Source organism: Bos taurus, chromosome 24, assembly GCF_002263795.3.
Source record: "Bos taurus isolate L1 Dominette 01449 registration number 42190680 breed Hereford chromosome 24, ARS-UCD2.0, whole genome shotgun sequence".
NCBI classification, from domain to species: domain Eukaryota; kingdom Metazoa; phylum Chordata; class Mammalia; order Artiodactyla; family Bovidae; genus Bos; species Bos taurus.
Genome location: NC_037351.1, coordinates 23,114,538 through 23,134,275, shown reverse-complemented (window position 1 = coordinate 23,134,275; position 19,738 = coordinate 23,114,538). Strand labels below are relative to the sequence as shown.

Sequence of the window (19,738 nt, the reverse complement as noted above, 5' to 3'; positions counted from 1 at the left end):
AGTCTCTGAGCAAGGAAAGCTTTTTTTTTTTTTTTTTCACAAAAGCATTATACACGTTAAATTTAGATTACAAATAGTGTAGATACAACAAAACTAATTATATCATAATCATTCTTCTATATCTTTTGATTTTAAAAAATGTACTAATAGAAGGAAAAAATATGCCCAATATGGAACACTTCTGAGATCTATGCAACTTGTAAGAATAAAAATATAATAATTTGTATTTTATACATACACTTTATCTATATTATTACATGAATGCTATTTTAAATTGGTAGCTAACAATAAAAACTTGAGCTTAAAATTTTTCCTGGGGCTTTTTAAAGACCCATTCCAACTCAGCTACCCATTTGTTTTTCCACTCAATTCACTAAAACAATAAATGTATATTTTGCAGACTTGCTTATGTTTTCAACAGAGGCATCTGGTGTATTATTTTCATTTTGTAAAATAATTCATATAGAAGAGAAAAATATATATCTGTATAAGAAAATCACTGCCAGTATTTGCATTTTATCAAGTAACTATCTGCTAATGGGACTAGATTTCTGCCTCTTTGAATTGTTTGCCCATCCGAGTCACCATGTGGTCCATAAAGGAAACTGATCTCACACAGCGTCATTCAGCGTGGGCACGGTGAAAGGCACATGGGTTTCAGATGATCTGGGTTCAATACCAAGCTAGACAGCTTGAGTAACTATAGCGCTAATTTCAGTGAAATAGTTTAACATCCACTAGATTTTACGTCCTTCTGTTTCAATGAGACTGGTGATTATATGTGCTTTCCTTATCTGATAGGATGAGTTGTTAACTCATGAATTTGAAAGCATTACACAAGGGTTTCTCAGGGGGCACTAGAGGTAAAGAACCCGCCTGCCAATGCAGGAGACCTAAGAGACATGGGTCCATTCCACCTATGGGTCCAGGAAGAACCCACGTGCCTTGGAGCAGCTAAGCTGATGTGCTACAACTATTGATCCCACGTGCCTAAGTCTGCTCCGAAACCAGAAGAGCCAGCACAATAAGAAGCCTGTGCACTGCATCTGGAGAAAACTCACAAGCAGCAATGAAGATCCAGTGCCCCCCAAAATAAATAAATTAAATGAATACAATTTAAAAAACAAACAAAAAAAAAGAATTAACTTGGGAACTTCCCCAGGCAAGATTAACAGGCCTAGAAGGCATTCTTATGTGTAACTAATTTCCATACTGTAACATACCTGTTTGTTTATGCATCTATTTTTCAGGCTAAAATGTGAGTTCTTAAAAATAGAGACCTTTTTTTTTTTCTCTCTCTCTTTGTCCTTCAGGCACTCAGGATAAGGCATGCCACCTACTAGGAACATTTGCTGAATATATATTGTTGCTTCTACTGTAAGCCACATCTGGGCCAAAAATCTCTACACAGCACCAAGAAGCCAGAAATTGAAAATCATCAAATTAAAACAATAATGGTGTACGGGACAGCAAAAGAGACACTGATGTATAGAACAGTCTTATGGACTCTGTGGGAGAGGGAGAGGGTGGGAAGATTTGGGAGAGTGACATTGAAACATGTAGAATATCATGTAAGAAACGAGTTGCCAGTCCAGGTTCGATGCGCGATACTGGATGCTTGGGGCTGGTGCACTGGGACGACCCAGAGGGATGGTGTGGGGAGGGAGGAGGGAGGAGGGTTCAGGATGGGGAACACATGTATGCCTGTGGCGGATTCATTTTGATATTTGGCAAAACTAATACAATTATGTAAAGTTTAAAAATAAAATAAAATTAAAAAAAAAAAAAAAAAAAACAAATAAAATAAAACAATAATGACCTGGAATACAGCCACATGACAAAGAACAAAATAATACTGTTCCAAAAGTCAAGCCATCACTCCTTTGTTTCAAAAGGCAATCTCATTATGCCTAAATATTTCAAAGAGATATTATTCATTCATTTATTTTCGGCTGTGCGAGGTCTTTGTTGCGACAAGGGCTGCTCTCTAATTGCGGTGCAAGGGTTTCTCATAGCGATGGCTTCTCTTGTGGAACATGGGCTCTAGGGCCCGTGGGCTTCAGTAACAATAGCACATGGGCTCGCTAGCTGCATCTCCTGGGGGGCTCCAGAGCACAGGCTCAGTAGTTGTGGTGCACAGGCTTAGCTGCTCTGCCGAATGTGGGCTCTTCCTGAAACAGGGATCACACAGGTCTGCCTTGGCAGAGGCAGATTCTTTACCACTAAGCCACCAGGGAAGCCCCTCAAAGAGATATTTTGAAAAAACCTACTGCTTCCATTCATTGTATCTAAATAAAATCACCTAACAATTATTAATGATGATTCTGAGAAGTACTTTATAAACTTTAATTTGAATGATAATATCCATTTTGGTAAAAATGTAAAGGAAAGATTGAAAATAATGCCACATGGGCCACATTGAGGGAAAATATATTTTTGAGTAAAGTGAAGATTGAAGGGTCCTGGGAACTAAGCCAAAAACTAAATATGTAGCAACTATAGCAACATGTTAACTCTCAAACAATAATTACTTTCCTACTGCTGTTATTACTCGAAACATTATTCTCTTGGGGATTGATTCAGAATATGTTACCATATTAAGTAAAAGGCAGCTGGGTCACAAATACAAAGAGAAAAAATTTAAAAATATCAATGATATGTGTTTTTAATTTATATATTTCTTTCCTTCAGATTTCTAATTTTGTTTCTGTTCTCATCTATTAATAATTTTAAACATACCTATATCCAGATTTTAGAGAAGGAAATGGCAACCCATTCCAGTATTCTTGCCTGAAGAATCCCATGGACAGAGGAGCCTGGCAGGCTACAGTCCATGGGTTTGCGAGAGCTGGACACAACTGAGTGACTAAAACACCATATCTAGATTTGGGTTTTCTTGGCCTTTCTTTTTTCATGTAACTAGTCCCTTAGTGCTTCCTCATGAGTTGTATATTCCAAACTCTTAATCAACATTTCTACTTTTTCCCAAGCTTTAATGTTATTAGTTGTCCTTTAAAAATGTGACCGTCTGCAAGTATAAAATAAATATCTTCTAAACTCTTTTCATGCAATAGTTTTATTCTTTAGATTGACTAATATGATTCTCTGCTAGTCTAGTTAAGTGAATTTACATAATAATAAACAATTTGTAAATGCCCTAGTCCAGTTCAGCCATTCTTTCTAAGCAATTCTATTCACTAAGGTTTTAAAATGCTTTAAAATTATTTTTGTTTGATATTCTTCATAATAAAATTGTGAAATAGGTCAATATCAAACTCACTGGTGAGTTTGATCTATGTTTCTCAAAGACATTATATAATTAAGCTTTTATAATCCTCCAAAGTAAAACAGAATCTAACCTCAAAAATGTTGAATGAAGAAACTGGCGATAGTTATCACTTTATAAATCTGGATAGAATTGATGGAACATTCCTAAGGACTAAAAAGGTAACACTGAACAGATGAGTTTTGCTAAATCTTCAGTATAAAGGTCCCCTGACAGCCCTGAGGCTCTCTGCATTTGGATTTTGATTGCAAGAATTCCTGAAGCAAAATTCCAGTCTTCTTCTAGGGGGAAGGGAACAACTGGGAGTTTGGGATTAGCATATGTAAAGTATTATATCTAAGATAGATAAACAACAAGGTCCTACTGTATAGCACAGGGAACTATACTCAATAACCTATGATAAATTTCCATAATGGAAAAGAATATGAAAAAAGAATCTCTATATGTGTATAACTGAGTTATTCTGCTGTACATCAGAGATTGGCACAATACTGTAAATCAACTATAGTTCGATGAAAAAATAAAATTATAAAAATAAAGTAAATGTAATAAATGATTCAGCTTCCCTGTCCAGCCTCTACAACTAACATAAATCCAATTTCCCACCAATTTTGCTAATTCTTCTTCCATGGGTTTTGAACCCTACTATAAGCCCTAACTCTCCTAAATGTCCTCCAAGTTTAGACCTATGTCACTTCACCTAAGGATTACCCCGTTTAACCACTTACATTAATTTTGAAATGCCCTGTATTTTGGCTTCTAAACTACCTGGTTTTCTTAACTGGCTGCCTTCATTTTCTCTTAGGGTTCTGTTCCCCCCAACAAACTCCTTCCATGCCGCTTGTTACTAATGGATTGATATTCTCCAGGATGACATATTTTGAGCTCATCTCTTCTTCAGTCTATATAATTCTGAAGTGATCTTATCAACCACAAAATCTTTAGGCAGCAGGTCTCTGATATCTTTCAAATGTCTCTCCACCCTGGATGTTTCTTCTAAGCTGAAACATTATGTCCCCCATACCTATTAAACATCTCTAATGGATACCGCATAAGCATCATAAACTTTATATGTCAACACAGCTTCCTTCAAATGTTTTTCATTCCAAATCTTAGTAAATGTAATCACCATTCACTTAGGCAACCAGGCCTCAAATCCTGGAGTCATACTAAAATGTTCTGTTTTACTTCCCACAGTTAGGAAAACTACTTATCCAAAACATTTGAGAAACTACTAGGTAACCAGATATTAAGCCACGTGCTAGCCACAGTGATTCAGCAGTAAAGAATCTGCATGCTAATATGGGAAACACAGGTTCGATCCCTGGGTCAAGAAGATCCCTGGGAGAAGGAAATGTCAACCCACTCCAGTATTCTTGGCTGGGAAATCTCATTGACAGAGGACAGAGCAGGCTGGTGGGCTAGTCCATGGGGACGCAAAAGAGTTGGGACATGATTTAGCAACTAAACAACAGGTCATAGTGTAGTAAGCAAAGTAGACATCATTCTTACAAAAGTATATCTTAATGAAATGTATAGACGTAAAGAGATCACGCATACCATAATCTATGTGAAAGACACTCCTAGGAGTGTCTGGGACTCTTAATACACAACCTATGAAGCTGCATATGGTACTCCTGCAAACACAATGTCAAAAATACAATAGTATAATGTTCATTATTTTTATTTACTGTGTCTCTACATTATTCTTTTCTTGGACAGCCACAATAGCTCTCTATTTCTTTTTTCCATAGTTCCTATGCTATGGCTCCACTACAATGTTGCCAGAATAATCTTTCTAAAATTCTAAGCTGACCACAACCTTATACAAAGCACTACCAACAGGATGCAATTCACGTCCTTAAACTGGCCTACAAAGCCTTCATGATGGACCCCTTTATCCTCCATTCCTTCACACACTCTTTGCTGTGGCCATGCTGAGCTCCTTGCCAATCTCCACGCTTAGAATACTTTCTCACTATTCTAGGCCTCAAAACATGCTTTACCATAAATAATCCTTTCCTTCTGAATTACTTCTTCTTGCCCTTCACACTTATCCCTGGAATAACTTTCTATAAAGTCTTTCTTAACATTTATCATGGTCTGGGAAGAAGAGGTGGAAAGAACACACAAAAACACTATACAAAAAAGATCCTCATGACTTAGATAATTACGATGGTGTGATCACCAACAGAGGGCCAGATATTCTGGAATGCAAAGTCAAGTGGGCCTTAGGAAGTATCACTATAAATAAAGCTAGTAACGTGATGGAATTCCAGTTGAGCTGTTTCAAATCCTAGAAGATGATGCTGCAAAACTGCTGCACTCAATATGACAGCAAATTTGGAAAACTCAGCAGTGGCCACAGGGCTGGAAAAGGTCAGTTTTCACTCCAATCCCAAAGGAAGGCAATGCCAAAGAATGTTCAATCTACCACAAAAATGTACTCATCTCACATGCTAGTAAAGTAATGCTCAAAATTCTCCAAATCAGGCCTCAACAATATGTGAACCATGAACTTCCAGATGTTCACACTGGTTTTAGAAAAAGGCAGAGGAACCAGAAACCAAATTGTCAACATCCGTTTGATCATTGAAAAAGCAAGAGAGTTTCAGAAAAATATCGACTTCTGCTTTATTGACTATGACAAAGCCTTTGATTGTGTGTACCACAACAAACTGTGGAAAATTCTGCAAGAGATGAGAATACCAGACCACCTGACCTGCTGCTTGAGAAATCTGTATGCAGGTCAGGAAGTAACAGTTAGAACTGGACATGGAACAGCAGACTGGTTCCAAATACAGTAAGGAGTATGTCATGGCTGTATATTGTCACCCTGCTTACCTAACCTATTCGCAGAGTACATCATGAGAAACGCTGGGGTGGAAGAAGCACAGACTGGAATCAAGATGGCCAGGAGAAATATTAAGAACCTCAGATATGCAGATGACACCACCCTTATGGCAGAAAACGAAGAACTAAAGAGCTTCTTGATGAAAGTGAAAGAGGAGAGTGAAAAAACTTGACTTAAATCAACATTCAGAAAACTAAGATCATGGCAGCCTGTCCCATCACTTCAGGGCAAATAGATGGGGAAACAGTGACAGACTTTATTTTTGGGGCTCCAAAATCACTGCAGATAGTGACTGCAGCCATGAAATTAAAAGATGCTTGCTCCTTGGAAGAAAAGCCATGACAAAACTAGACAGCATATTAAAAAGCAGAGATACTACTTTTCCAAAAAGGTCCATCTAGTCAAGGCTATGGTTTTTCCTGTAGTCATGTATGGATGTGAGAGTTGGACTATAAAGAAAGCTGCGCACCGAAAAACTGATGCTTTTGAACTGTGGTGTTGGAGAAGACTCTTGAGAGTCCCTTGGACTGCAAGGAGATCCAACCAGTCCATCCTAAAGGAAATCAGTCCTGAATATTCATTGGAAGGACTGATGCTGAAGCTGAAACTCCAATACTTTGGCCACCTTATGTGACGAGCTGACTCATTGGAAAAGACCCTGATGCTGGGAAAGATTGAAGGCGGGAAGAGAAGGGGATGACAGAGGATGAGATGGTTGGATGGCATCACCAACCCCATGGACATGAGTTTGAGCAAACTTTGGAAGTTGGTGATGGACAGGGACGCCTGGTGTGCTGCAGTCCATGGGGTCACAGAGAGTTGGACACAACTAAGCGACTGAACTGAACGGGACTTCTCCAATGTTCCAGCAGCTAAGACTCCATGCTTCAAATTCAGGAGGCCCAGGCTTGAACCTGGGTCAGAGAACTATATCTCTCATGCCACAACTAAGATCTGGCAAAGACAAACAAATAAATATTAAAAAAGATTCATCATGGTTCTATAGGTGCCCCACATCTGCCCTCTCATGTCACCCTGCCATATGGCCATCATATTACTTATGGAATAAGGACATAATAACAACTTTGAAATTTTTATCTGCTTGACTCTAAGCTTTTGAAAGCAGGGACCCTGCTTTGCTTATTTTCATATTTTGGTTGCTCTAACTAGGCCATTCAGATATGACCTAAATCAAATCCCTTACGAATATACAGTGGAAGTAACAAACAGATTCAAGGGATTAGATCTAATACACAGAGTGCCTGAAGAACTACAGACAGAGGTTCGTAACATTGTACATGAGGTGGTGATCAAAACCATCCCCAAGAAAAAGAAGTGCAAAAAACAAAATGGTTGTCTGAGGAGGCCTTAAAAATAGCTGAGAAAAGAAGAAAGTGAAAGGCAAAGGAGAAAAGGAAAGATATTCCCATCTGAATGCAGAGTACCAAAGAATAGCAAGGAGAGATAAAAAATCCTCCCTAAGTGAACAATGCAAAGAAATAGAGGACAAGAATAGAATGGGAAAGATTAGACAACTCTTCAAGAAAATTAGAGATATCAAGAAAACATGTCATGCAAAGATGGGCACAATAAAGGACAGAAACACTATGAACCTAACAGAAGCAGAAGATATTAAGAAGAAGTGGCAAAAAATACACAGAAGAAGTATACAAAAAAGATCTTCATGATCCAGATAACCGTGATGGTGTGTAATCATTCACCTACAGCCAGACATCTTGGAGTACGAAGTCAGGTTGGCCTTAGGAAGCATCACTGTGAACAAAGCTAGCAGAAGTGATGGAATTCCAGCTGTGCTACTTTAAATCCTAAAAAAAGATGCTGTTTAAGTGCTGCAGTCAACATGCCAGCAAATTTGGAAAACTCAGCAGTAATCACAGGACAGGAAAAGGTCAGTGTTCATTCTAATCCCAAGGAAGATTCAAAGAATGTTCAAACTATCACATAATTGAACTCATTTCACATGCTATCAAAGGAATGCTCAAAATTTTCCAAGCTAAGCTTTAACAGTACATGAACTGAGAACTTCCAGATGTTCAAGCTTGATTTAGAAAAGGCAAAGAAACCAAAGATCAATTGCCAACATCTGTTGGATCATAGAAAAAGCAAAAGAATTCCAGGAATACATCTACTTCTTCTTTATTGACTATGCGAAATCCTTTGACTGTGTGGATCACAAGAAACTGTGGAAAATTCTTAAAGAGATGGGAATACCAGACCACCTTACCTACCTCCTGTGAAACTTGTATGCAGGTCAAGAAGCAACAGTTAGAACCGGACATTGAACAACAGACTGGTTCCAAACTGGGAAAGGAGTATGCCACGGCTATATATGGTCGCCTTGATTATTTAACTTATATGCAGAGTACATGATTTGAAATGCCAGGCTGGATGAAGCACAGGCTGGAATCAAGATTGCCAGGAAAAGTATCAATAAGCTCAGATATGCAGACGACACCACCCTTATGGCAGAAAGTGAAGAGGAACTAAAAAGCCTCTTGATGAAAGTGAAAGAGGAGAGTGAAAAAGCTGGCTTAAAATGCAACACTCAAAAAATGAAGATCATGGCATCTGGTCCCATCACTTCATGGGAAATAGATGGGGAAACAGTGGAAACAGTGACAGACTTTACTTTCTTGGGCCCAACATCACTGCAGGTTGTGACTGCAGCCATGAAATTAAGACACTTGCACCTTGGAAGAAAAGATATGAAAAACATACACAGTGTATTAAAAAGCAGAGACATTATTTTGCCAACAAAGGTCCATCTAGTCAAAGCATAGGTTTTTCCTATAGTCATGTATGGATGTGAGAGTTGGACCATAAAGAAGGCTGAACACTGAATAATTGATGCTTTTGAGCTGCAGTGTTGGAGAAGACCTTTGACAGTTCCTTGAACTACAAGGAGATCAAATAAGTCAATGCTAAAGAAAATCAATCCTTAATATTCACTGGAAGGACTGAAGCTGAAGCTCCAATACTTTGACCACCTGATGCAAAGAGCTGACTCATTAGAGAAGACCTGATGCTGGGAAAGATTGAAGGCAGGAGGAAAAGGGGATGACAGAGGATGAGATGGTTGAATGGCATCACTGACTCAATGGACATGAGTTTGAACAAGCTCTGGGAGATGGCGAAGGACAGGGAAGCCTGGTGTGTTGCAGTTTATTGGGTTGAAAAGAATAAAAAACAACTGAGTGACTGAACAACAAGTTAAAAATGTTGCCTATGGCCTGAAATATACAGGATCACCCATTCTCAAGCCTCTGCCATTTAAATGTATAATACTTTTTTCATTCATATAGAGATAAAAAGTTGCAGAACAGGGTTTATAGGAATACTGTGACCAGACCTACTTGGACAGATGCAAAAATAAAGGATTCCCACACAAAGAAGTCTGCAGTGACCAACCACACCCCTTTCCCTTTGAGCATAAAAGAAGCCTGAATTCTAAGACTGTTCTTTGGGACATTAGTCCACCATCTTCTAGGTCTACTGGCTTTCAAAATGAAAATTCTACTCCTAATCCCAGTACCTTGACTTACTGGCCTCTTATGTGGTGAGCAATAAGAGCTTGGGCTCGGTTATACACATACTCTTAGTGGCTGTATCAACAGCCTTATGAATAAAGACTCTTCTCTCTCTGACTTGTCTCTACTATCTACTCGTTGCTGCTAATGTAACAGGTATTTAATACATTCTTTTTGAAGAAAGTCCTTCTGGATTCTGGTCGCAACATGCTGCCACAACTATCTTACAAATTCAGTTATTCTTCTACTTGATCTGCTTTGATTCCTCAGCAGTGTCCATCAGAGCTGACCATTCTCTTTCTTGAAAGGTGGACTTAGCTTTCTTATGTGATGCCCTTCTGATTTTTCCTCTGTCTCTCTGGTTACTTCGTAGTCAGCTGCAGAGGTTGTTCTTTTATCAAACCATTAAACATTCCTCCTCTGAGGTGTCTTCTCCTCTCTGAAACCCTTTTCCTATCTTACTCTTTACAGGTTAATCAATCTGGGCTTTTTATAATCTCATTTTAATAGAGGTAGAAAAGTAAATTCATTTGCTTAACGAACGGAAGAACATATTTTAACAAGCATAGTTCCCATAGTAATATTGAACAAGGAGGGAAACAAGAGAAGAGCAAACCACTGGATGATTTTTGGAAAAAAAAAAAAAAAAAAACTCTTAAGTAGATATATAGCATTAAAAGACATTTCCTGAATAAGTTTTATAAAGACAGGGTTATGTGGAGGGCAGGAAAACTTAAGGGTTATTTTGTCCTGTAAAATATAACACAGTGAGTCTCATAATGTTAGTGAATATAAAATCATCTGTGTTTGTATGATATGGCTTTAATCCACTAAAGACAGTACTGTGCATTTACCAATGCAAAAGTTGTAACAGCCTCCCTCAGGCAAAAGTGCTTAAGTGTCTGATAATGTCTAGTGACTTGCTTAAAAGAGGATAAAACAACACACCCTCAGGCAGGCAAGAGGATTTAAATAGAGCCAATTTAGGAAGCATAATGCTTTAGCAAATTCAGAAATTAATCCAGATTAATACATTTTGCTTTCAGGATCTATTTCAAAAGACCAATTCTACAACTCTAACTTAGAAGTGAGAGCGGGGGAAGGGGGAGCCTGAAAATATACGTGCTATAAATATCCGTATATGTATAAAAGTATACCGTCAAAACGTATAGAGCAAAATCATCAACATGAATTATCTCAAAATGATAGAAATATAGCTTCACTTTTAATGAATAAATCTATTGGGAATGGGGAAGATTGTAATTTATACTAATATAAAGAATCTATAAATGTCGATAATACATCTGCACATGTCTTTTGCATAATATAATTTAGAGAAAACTGTCCAAGGAGTTATTTAATCTGTATGTTTCATCCGTGAAACTGACACGTTTTGTCTATGTGCATGAAGTAAGTTATGGATCAAAGGTACCAGGTCTCTAAAGCAAACAAGAATTTAATTGAAATTTTATGGCTACATATACCTATCCTATCCTATCCAGGTGAAACTAGAAGTGATCTTTTTATAGTCCAAATAGTGTCCTCAGAGCTAAACTTTCACATCTGAGCTCAACAAACTCCCAAAGACAAAGAAGTAAGATTATATAAGTGAGGCACGTTAAATCAAGTGATTCCATGTATAAAAACCTACCACTCTGCATGAGAAAGGATCCATTTCACTCACTGTTATACCTGAATTCTATTCACGGAACATGGACACACAGTGTCTATAGTTAGCGATTTCTTGGTAACCCACTCTTGGGCTTCTAGTGACAATGATCTTCATTTCTTGTATAAGTATTTCTTTGTGACTTTCATGACCAACTTAAAAATTCATTGACAATCGTAACATGACCGTACCTTGCTTCCATTTTCTCTTGCTTCTCGTTCCATCTTGAGGTCGGAAATTAGAAGGTTCTTATATTTGTTTTTTCCATTAGTGCTATGGTCATCTATCCTGTATTCTGAAGTCAGCTGTGCTGAGAGGGGACTGTCGCTCAGGTTCAGTGGCTGCTCGTCCTGTTCCAGCCCAGTTTTGCCATCACAGTTGGAGTCGCCCATCTCCCTGCTGTGTGTTCCCCCTGAAGCAATTGAACTGTGCCCCAGAGTCTCGTTGCCATTGAAGCTCTCTGTGGCAGAATCATCTGTTGGAAAGGAAAAATTTATATTTTGATTTTAACTGATATGCTGATAAGTTTCTACTTCAACAAACATTTATTGAGCTCCTATTCTGGGCTTGGCATGGTACTAACTAATTTTACATACAATGTGCAGTTTATCCTTAGCAACAAACTTGTGAAGTAGTCTGTATCATTTTTAACCTAGTAGGCATACGTAAGCACAAGAAGTATAAAATAAATAGAAGATAAAATAATCTGAAGACAAAATAAACCATTCAGTTGCAAATGCAATCTCAAAGAAAAGTAAATTTAAAAAAATAATTGCCAATTATTTTACAAGTAGTTTTTGTTTTTTTTCAGTGAGACTATCCAGATTCAGTGAAAACTCTCTGATGAGAGCATTGTCCACCCTGCTAGAGGGTTATATACTAGTACAAGCTTTATGGGGGTTTAATATGCATCGGAAACATGAAAAGTACTCAGAAACTTTGCTCAGCCATTATAAAGGCTTTAAAGCCTAAGGGGTTTAATCACTGCTCACATCTCTCTGCAGATAAAAAGACACTGAAATCAGTGTTGCTTATATCAATAATACAAAATTTTAGGAATTATACAGATTATCAAAAATAGAAATGTAGCTTAATGTATGTTGGAATATTTAGATTATTATGGAATTAGTCAATATCCCATTTTAAATATGCAGGAAAATGTGATTCAAGAGGCACTAAATGGTAAAAGCTAGTTATAGAAAAGTGTGGTCAATATGACCCAAATTTTGTGAAAAGAAAATATAAATACAAGAACAAAAAGACTGAAAAGTTGTACTCTAAAATGTTAATATTGATATTGTCATAACAGTACGGCACTGCATTTTCTAACATATTCTCTATTATCTACTCTATATAGAATTCACAATGTACTATAAAGTATATCATTTATAACATATAATATATAATTTTCTAATTAAAAAAATGGAATAATTATAGAAGAAACAGGGAAGGAGAAGAAGCAGAACTAAGAAAACTTTTCTGGCTTTAAAACACAGAAGAAAATCGGTTAGAAGAAAATTATCAATGTATTGAGAGCAAAGAAAAATAAAGTTTACCTAAACAGTAAAATTCTGTTTCTCTTAATTTCTTTTTTATATTCATAGTAAGAATTTGCTATTCATTTTAAAGAATTATGACTGAGAAAGGTACTAAACTGCTTCCTTTAGGGAAGAGTTGCTGATGAAACCATGTAAATATCTGTGACTTTTTGTGAATTTTTTGTTTGATTTCCGATATTCTCAAGTTTGCTTTCCTTCTGTAGAATACAATGAAATATTTGACGTCTTCTAATCAATTGAAGAATTGATGCTTTTGAACTGTGGTGTTGGAGAAGACTCTTGAGAGTCCCTTGGACTGCAAGGAGATCCAACCAGTCCATCCTGAAGGAGATCAGCCCTGGGATTTCTTTGGAAGGAATGATGCTAAAGCTGAAACTCCGGTACTTTGGCCACCTCATGCCAAGAGTTGACTCATTGGAAAAGACTCTGATGTTGGGAGGGATTGGGGGCAGGAGGAGAAGGGGACGACAGAGGATGAGATGGCTGGATGGCATCACTGACTCGATGGACATGAGTCTGAGTGAACTCCGGGAGTTGGTGACGGACAGGGAGGCCTGGCGTGCTGCGATTCATGGGGTCACAAAGAGTCGGACACGACTGAGCCACTGAACTGAATTGAATACTTTCAAGGATGGCATCACCGATTCAGTGGACCTGAACTTGGGCAAACTCTGGGAGATGGTGAGGGACAGGGAGGCCTGGCGTGCTGTGATTCATGGGGTCACAAAGGGTTGGACACAACTGAGCGACTGAACTGAACTGAATCAACTGAAATCATGGAAATAATGTTTACATTCTGAAGGAGTGGTATAACTCACCTGTTAGTTTATTTATTCAACAAACATTTACTGAGTGCCTGTTTTTGGCCCAAAGCGGGTAAAATATTTGGCCAATAGAGAATCTGGTGCCTTCAAAGAGTTCACAGATTATTTAGTAACAGAAAAATAAAGATGAAGCTAAAATACAGAGCAAAAAAAGGAACAAGGGATCCAGAACAAGGGATCAAGAGATCCAGAAGGTTTTCTAGAGAAGGTGGCATTGGAGTTGAATTCCAAAGCTTTAATCAGGTGAAGAAACTGAGGAAGAGCCTTCCCCACTAAAAATTGTCAGGTGTAGTCACAGAGGAAAAAATATGCAGGCCCATGAGAAATGAGAGTATAGAGCTGAGTACCAAAGAGACACTGATGAAAGGGAAACCTAAAAAGGGAGGAAAAGAAGTGTTTTGTGCATCAAAGGACTTGGATTTTATCTTGAGAGCAAACAAAAGTAATTTTAATTAACTGTGGGAAGTGATGTGAAAAAAAAAAGTTTTAAAGAGATAACTCTGTCTTTGATGAGGAGAATGGTATGAAGGCAATAATCTGGAAGTTGGGGGGACCCTTAGCAGATGCAGAAGTCATCTCAGTCAGCTGGTTGAAAGCTCAACAAACTCTAAGTAAAACAGCAGCAGTGCAGAGTAAGAGGGGGTGACTAAAAATATTTTAGAATAGAAAAGATATGTAAAACAAACATACAGTTATCAAAGGCGAAACACTGGAGGGAGGGATAAATCAGGAGCTTGGGATTAACATACATGCACTACTATATATAATGAATAGATAACCAACAAGGTCCTACTATACAGCAAAGGGGAACTCTACTCAATGTTCTGTAATAACCTAAATGGGAAAAATATCTGAAAAAATGAACATATGTGTATGTATAACTGAATCACTCTGCTGTATACCTGAAACTAATGCATACTTGAAAATCAACTATATTTCAATAAAAATTAAAAAAAAAAATAAAAAGAAGAGGTAAGATTGGTAATGGTTAGATACAGGGCTAGGAAAAAGTCTAGGTTTCTCATTCTAGTAAAAAACAGAAACAAAGGGCATTCAGTTTAATTCTCAACAAAATAGTATTTTTAAGCAATTCTCTGAACATATTCTGCGAGAAAATGAAAATGAGTTTGCAGGATAAGGAATTACTCTGCTTATGTACCCATTCAAAAAAGGACCTCATTTGGTGAAAAAACAAGAGAATTTAGGAAACTGGCCGTAAGTAATATGTGTAGCGTTTTCCACAACTATTAATTTGAGAAATCAATAACATTTGTTTAACAATGAACTATCCAATGTTTGAGAAACAAAATTAGGATATAACTTATGTAAGTAATTTTGAATTTTAAGAATGTCCTTCTATGCTAAGTCATATGGTTATGCTAAAGTATGAAAAGTTATTTCTATTTATTTATTTCTAAGAAATCCAAAGAAAAGTATAATGGACTGATTTAAGTCCAATTATTTAATTCATGAAGAAAATTGTGATTTTACATTTGTGTACTTGAATCCCTTCAAAAATAATATTTAATGTAAGAAATTTTATCATTACATTAAAAAATATAACCTCAAAGATATTTTTAAAAACTAAATCTATATTCACATAGAACAAATCCAATGTCAATTATAGTCAAACATGCTATATCTGTAATTTCAATCTGATATCATCATACATATTAATAAAAATATATCATTTATTCATTTTTCAGATAAAAGAAGGGTTAGCATTTATCAAGAGACTCTTTAATAAATGTCATGTATATATAATTTCAGTACAAAGCATAAACAATAAAGAAAGAAAATATTTTTAGAGTGGTTCACTCCAGATGTTACCAAGGTAACTAAATTCAACAGCTTTACATATTTCAGTTCCTCAGTAAATCATATGTTTCATGAAGGACAAATTATTTACTCATTTGTATCAAATACATATTCACATATTTTATCTTGTAAATGGTAAAAGAATCGATTTCACATGCAACTGTTTCAGAAATCAAAATTTAAAACAAAGTTTTTGATGTCTATATTAGAAAAATTTAATATAAAAAAGTGAACAGACATTAAACTGAGGATTCATTAACCATTTTTTGTTACCTACTTTCATAAAACCACATTCATCGTTTTCATTCTCTCTTAAAGAAAATTTTTTCAGAATTATAGACCACAAATCTGAGACTCCTGTTAATTGTAACAATTCACATCAGATTACTGCTTTACAGGGGAAACCTGCTTTCTTACCCAGCAGAGTTTGCTCCATCCTGAGTGGCTGCAGGCGTGTGGGTACCAGACTGCTAGACACAGAGTGTAATCTTTAGATCTGTAGCTATGATCATTACGTTCACAGGCCCAGAATGATGGTGCTCCTCTCAAGTTTCAGTCTGGGTACCATAGCACTGGAACCAAAAACTGTATTTGAGTCCCAAGGAAAAACAGCACCTGGAGCTTTGGAAATTAAGAGTGCCCAGGGTGCCTAGCAACAAAGGAGAATGTGGAATATGATGACAGGTAGTGTGGAATCTAGTGATATCAGAGGGCAGTTGGATATTTGAGTTGCATTTGCACTGAGGTTTTGGTGGGGTGGATTTAGTATTGTGAAAGGGGCTGTCCACCTGAGCTTGGCTGTGGCTCTCGTCTAACACTAACATGGGTAGCAGGCTATTTCCTTCTTTCTCCTTCCCCACTCCTCATTTTATCCACAAGTTAGTACAGATTCTAGAAATATTGTTTAAATTATTTCTAACATCTCCACCAGAATTTTGTGCGAAGTAGGTTCATCAACGCCAGTCAATAGTTTGTTTTCCCTATATAAAATGAATTAACCTATAACAGTATGTGTGGTATATGGCTGTGGGTATATTTAAATATATCTATATATACACACATATATGTATATCTATCTTTTATATATAAACTATTAATAATATGATATATATATGTTTGAAATATCCCAAAGCACCTGACCTACTTTCTCACTCACTTTTAGTAGCTCTTCATTATGGCCTTTAGGCAAAGTGCCTTGGGCAAAATGAATAGGAAAAATATATACCATCCTCATTTTAATTTTAATACTTGGAAATTTAGTCCTAAAATGCAGGTCAGATGCTCCTAGGGCCCAAAAAAGTTTTTAATGTTTGCCTCCAAATGCAATATAGTCTCCTATCTCTAGTCCTCTGACTACATTTTGAAATCAAAACATTCCAACTAAGGGAAGTTTACTGACGCAGATAAATTCATACGTGTGTTACATATGCATGCATTACTACTGAAAGGTTAAAGGACATTGATTCTAAAATGATCAAACTGATATTGGGAGTAAGAAAATAACAAGGAGATTCAGTTTTCAAGTAAATTAATTCTATAGAAGGGTGTTATCCCAGTCTGGGAGCTCCGAATTCAGACCATGTCATTGCAAGGACAGTCTCTAATTACAGGAGCAAGATAGTGAAGGCACCGAAATAAGCTATATGTTCCGAAGGATATCACTAACCTCAGCACAATAATTAAAGAAAACTAATTTAGAGCCACGAATGAGGAGATGATATGCATTTCTTTATATCCCTTTGTTTACAAAGTTTAACTTAACCAAAAACCTATTGCGTGTTAGACACTCTTTCTGGGATTGTGAGTCCAGAGAGACTCCATGTAGAATTTGTTCTTAACTTGACTATAACAAAAGAATTAAAACAGCACAAGTCAGAAAACAGCATTTGTCCCACGTAAGTTTCATACAAGGCACAATGAGTAAACAAGGTTTTCAGAGAGAAAAGTTGTTTATACATCATGGAGGGTGAGGATGGTAACAGTTACAAGAGGTGCAATCTGAAGGAGGTAAAATACACAGAGATACATATTGGTGATGGCGTAGGTTATTCTAGTTCAGAGAGCATATGAGAAAAAGAAATATAGGCAGGAAAGAGCTAGAAGAGGACTGAGTACATTCTACATTTCTACAGACTAAGACAGGGAAATATATGTTTCAGCAAGTTGTGGATATTTTATTGTATATTCCTTTTTTGGATCACATAAAATTACTGATGGTTCTCCCAGGGGAGGTACTTGGAGAAGCCAACTGATTATGTGAGTTTAGTCTGTTAAAAGCCTATCTCTACCCCTACCTTAGAGTCACTGTCAACTGATCAATAAAACTTTCTCCCAATTCTAAAAGGACCCATTTAAAAAAAGTGGTCATTCATGACTTATCAATGGATTCTTAATTATCTAAATAAGTTATTATAAACTATGACTTTCATGCTTACACATTAGCTTGTTTAGGGTTTCAAAAAAACAGACATTTTACAGAAAATTATATGTATTAATATTTTTTATAATCACAATGTAATTTGAAAATATCTGATTTATTTTGCTGATGAAGTCAACAGTTACTGTGAATACTGTGTTTTACTGATTATATTCACAGCACAATAAAAGGCTAAATTTCAGCTAGAGATAAGTGAGAATTATACATGTATGGATATATACGTATACATATACACACGTGTGTGTGTGTGTGTGTGTATAGTGCTTTATACAAAGTTGATGTCATCTATAAGGCGAGGTCACATACAAAAGAATGCAAGCAGTGTTAAGGGGTACGGTGGACAACTGATGAGAAAACCCCACATCAATCTCAGCCCCACAACCGTAAGGAACTAACCTCTGCCTACTACTTGAATAAACTCTCAAGTACATTCTTTACCAGAATTTCCAGATCAGAGGTTAGACAGGCTGACCCCTTGATTTTAGCTTTTGTGATACCCTGAGCTTATAACCTAGTTGAACTTGCCTCAACTTTTGACAGCAACAGAAAATGGATACAATGACAAACATAAAGGAATGTCTATGGTGTATCAGGATAGGTAATACCACTTAAAATTATTCAAATATACTTAATGATTGGTGTGGATCAGTGTTTCTCCAACTTTAATTGCTCCAGAATCTCCTGGGTAGATAGTTAACAACACAGATTCACTTGGGCACTAAAAAATTCTAACTCAATAAAAATCAGAAATGCTGGTTTCTTTTATCTTGGTCAGGGGCAGGAGATCAAGAAGCAGTTCTCTTACATGAGTTCTGGGACCATTAATTAACGTAGATCATCTCCCACAACTAACTGGTTGAATATGGAATTGTGGGTGGTAACTGCTGATAACAAGGGAACTGAATATGATTGACAGCCCCCAAATCTGAGCTCAGTAAGACAGAATCTAAGCACATTTTAATGTCACTTAACAAATCTCTAGGAAATTTTCAGAGAAAGAGACCAGCAAAATATTCTTTCCCTTATCAAAACTAATCAAAACGTCACAAAAAACCCAGAGCCAGTCGGCTTCACTTTTTAAAAGACTTCTAAAAGGATATGTTTTTTTCCCGAAGAGCTTATATCAATATGTGCTGAATAACCAAAGACGTTATTTTTGGGAAAAAGATCACTTTGATTACTTTAATAAACTGTTAGGCAAGAAGGGCTTTACCAAGCAAGGTCAAGAGTACATTTGCAAAATCAAGAACCTTTATTCTGCCCATAAACCAGAGCTGTGTACCACCTACATGTTCATATGTGCTCAAATCATTGTCTGATTTTGCTTACATGGTAGGCAGAGAGTGTTGTCCAGGAAAGATTGTCAAATTCTTCTAATCTTGTTCCTGGGGTCCCTTGTGTTCTTTTCCCTGTCCTCATGGCAACTCCTCGAGCTATCTGTGTGCAAACGGGCTCTCCAAGTCATTTTACTGAGAAACAGATTGACAGATTGATTATCCCTTGACTGAAATTCCTCCACAGGAAAATGCTACTTCAGCTAGACACTTGTAATTGAAACCTTTTATCTCTAATTGTGGAATGAAAGGCTTCTCTTGGTATTTTTAGCCATTAGCAAGCAGGTGAAGAAGTGTATTGTTGTCTTGAAAGTGTGTGTAGAGGAAGAAATCCTACAATTATCTAGACCTAATTCATTCCCAGGTTCTCAGAGTAACTTGGAGGTGAATGATTAGAGTGTCTGATCTG

The 19,738-nt window shown here is 36.8% G+C and overlaps 1 protein-coding gene across 13 annotated transcripts in view; it reads right to left on the bottom strand.

The window, feature by feature from the left end:
• Positions 1-19,738, bottom strand: part of NOL4 (nucleolar protein 4) — a 488,956-nt gene that overhangs the window by 203,518 nt on the left and 265,700 nt on the right. For 11 of the 13 annotated variants that reach the window (XM_059880931.1, XM_059880932.1, XM_059880938.1 and 8 more), the window contains one exon: positions 11,549-11,832. In XM_059880931.1, coding sequence (XP_059736914.1) covers positions 11,549-11,832 — 284 coding nt within the window. Of the gene's footprint in view, positions 1-11,548; positions 11,833-15,975; positions 16,210-19,738 lie in introns of those variants that run through there. The other 2 variants (XM_024984363.2, XM_024984364.2) reach the window with 2 other exon arrangements.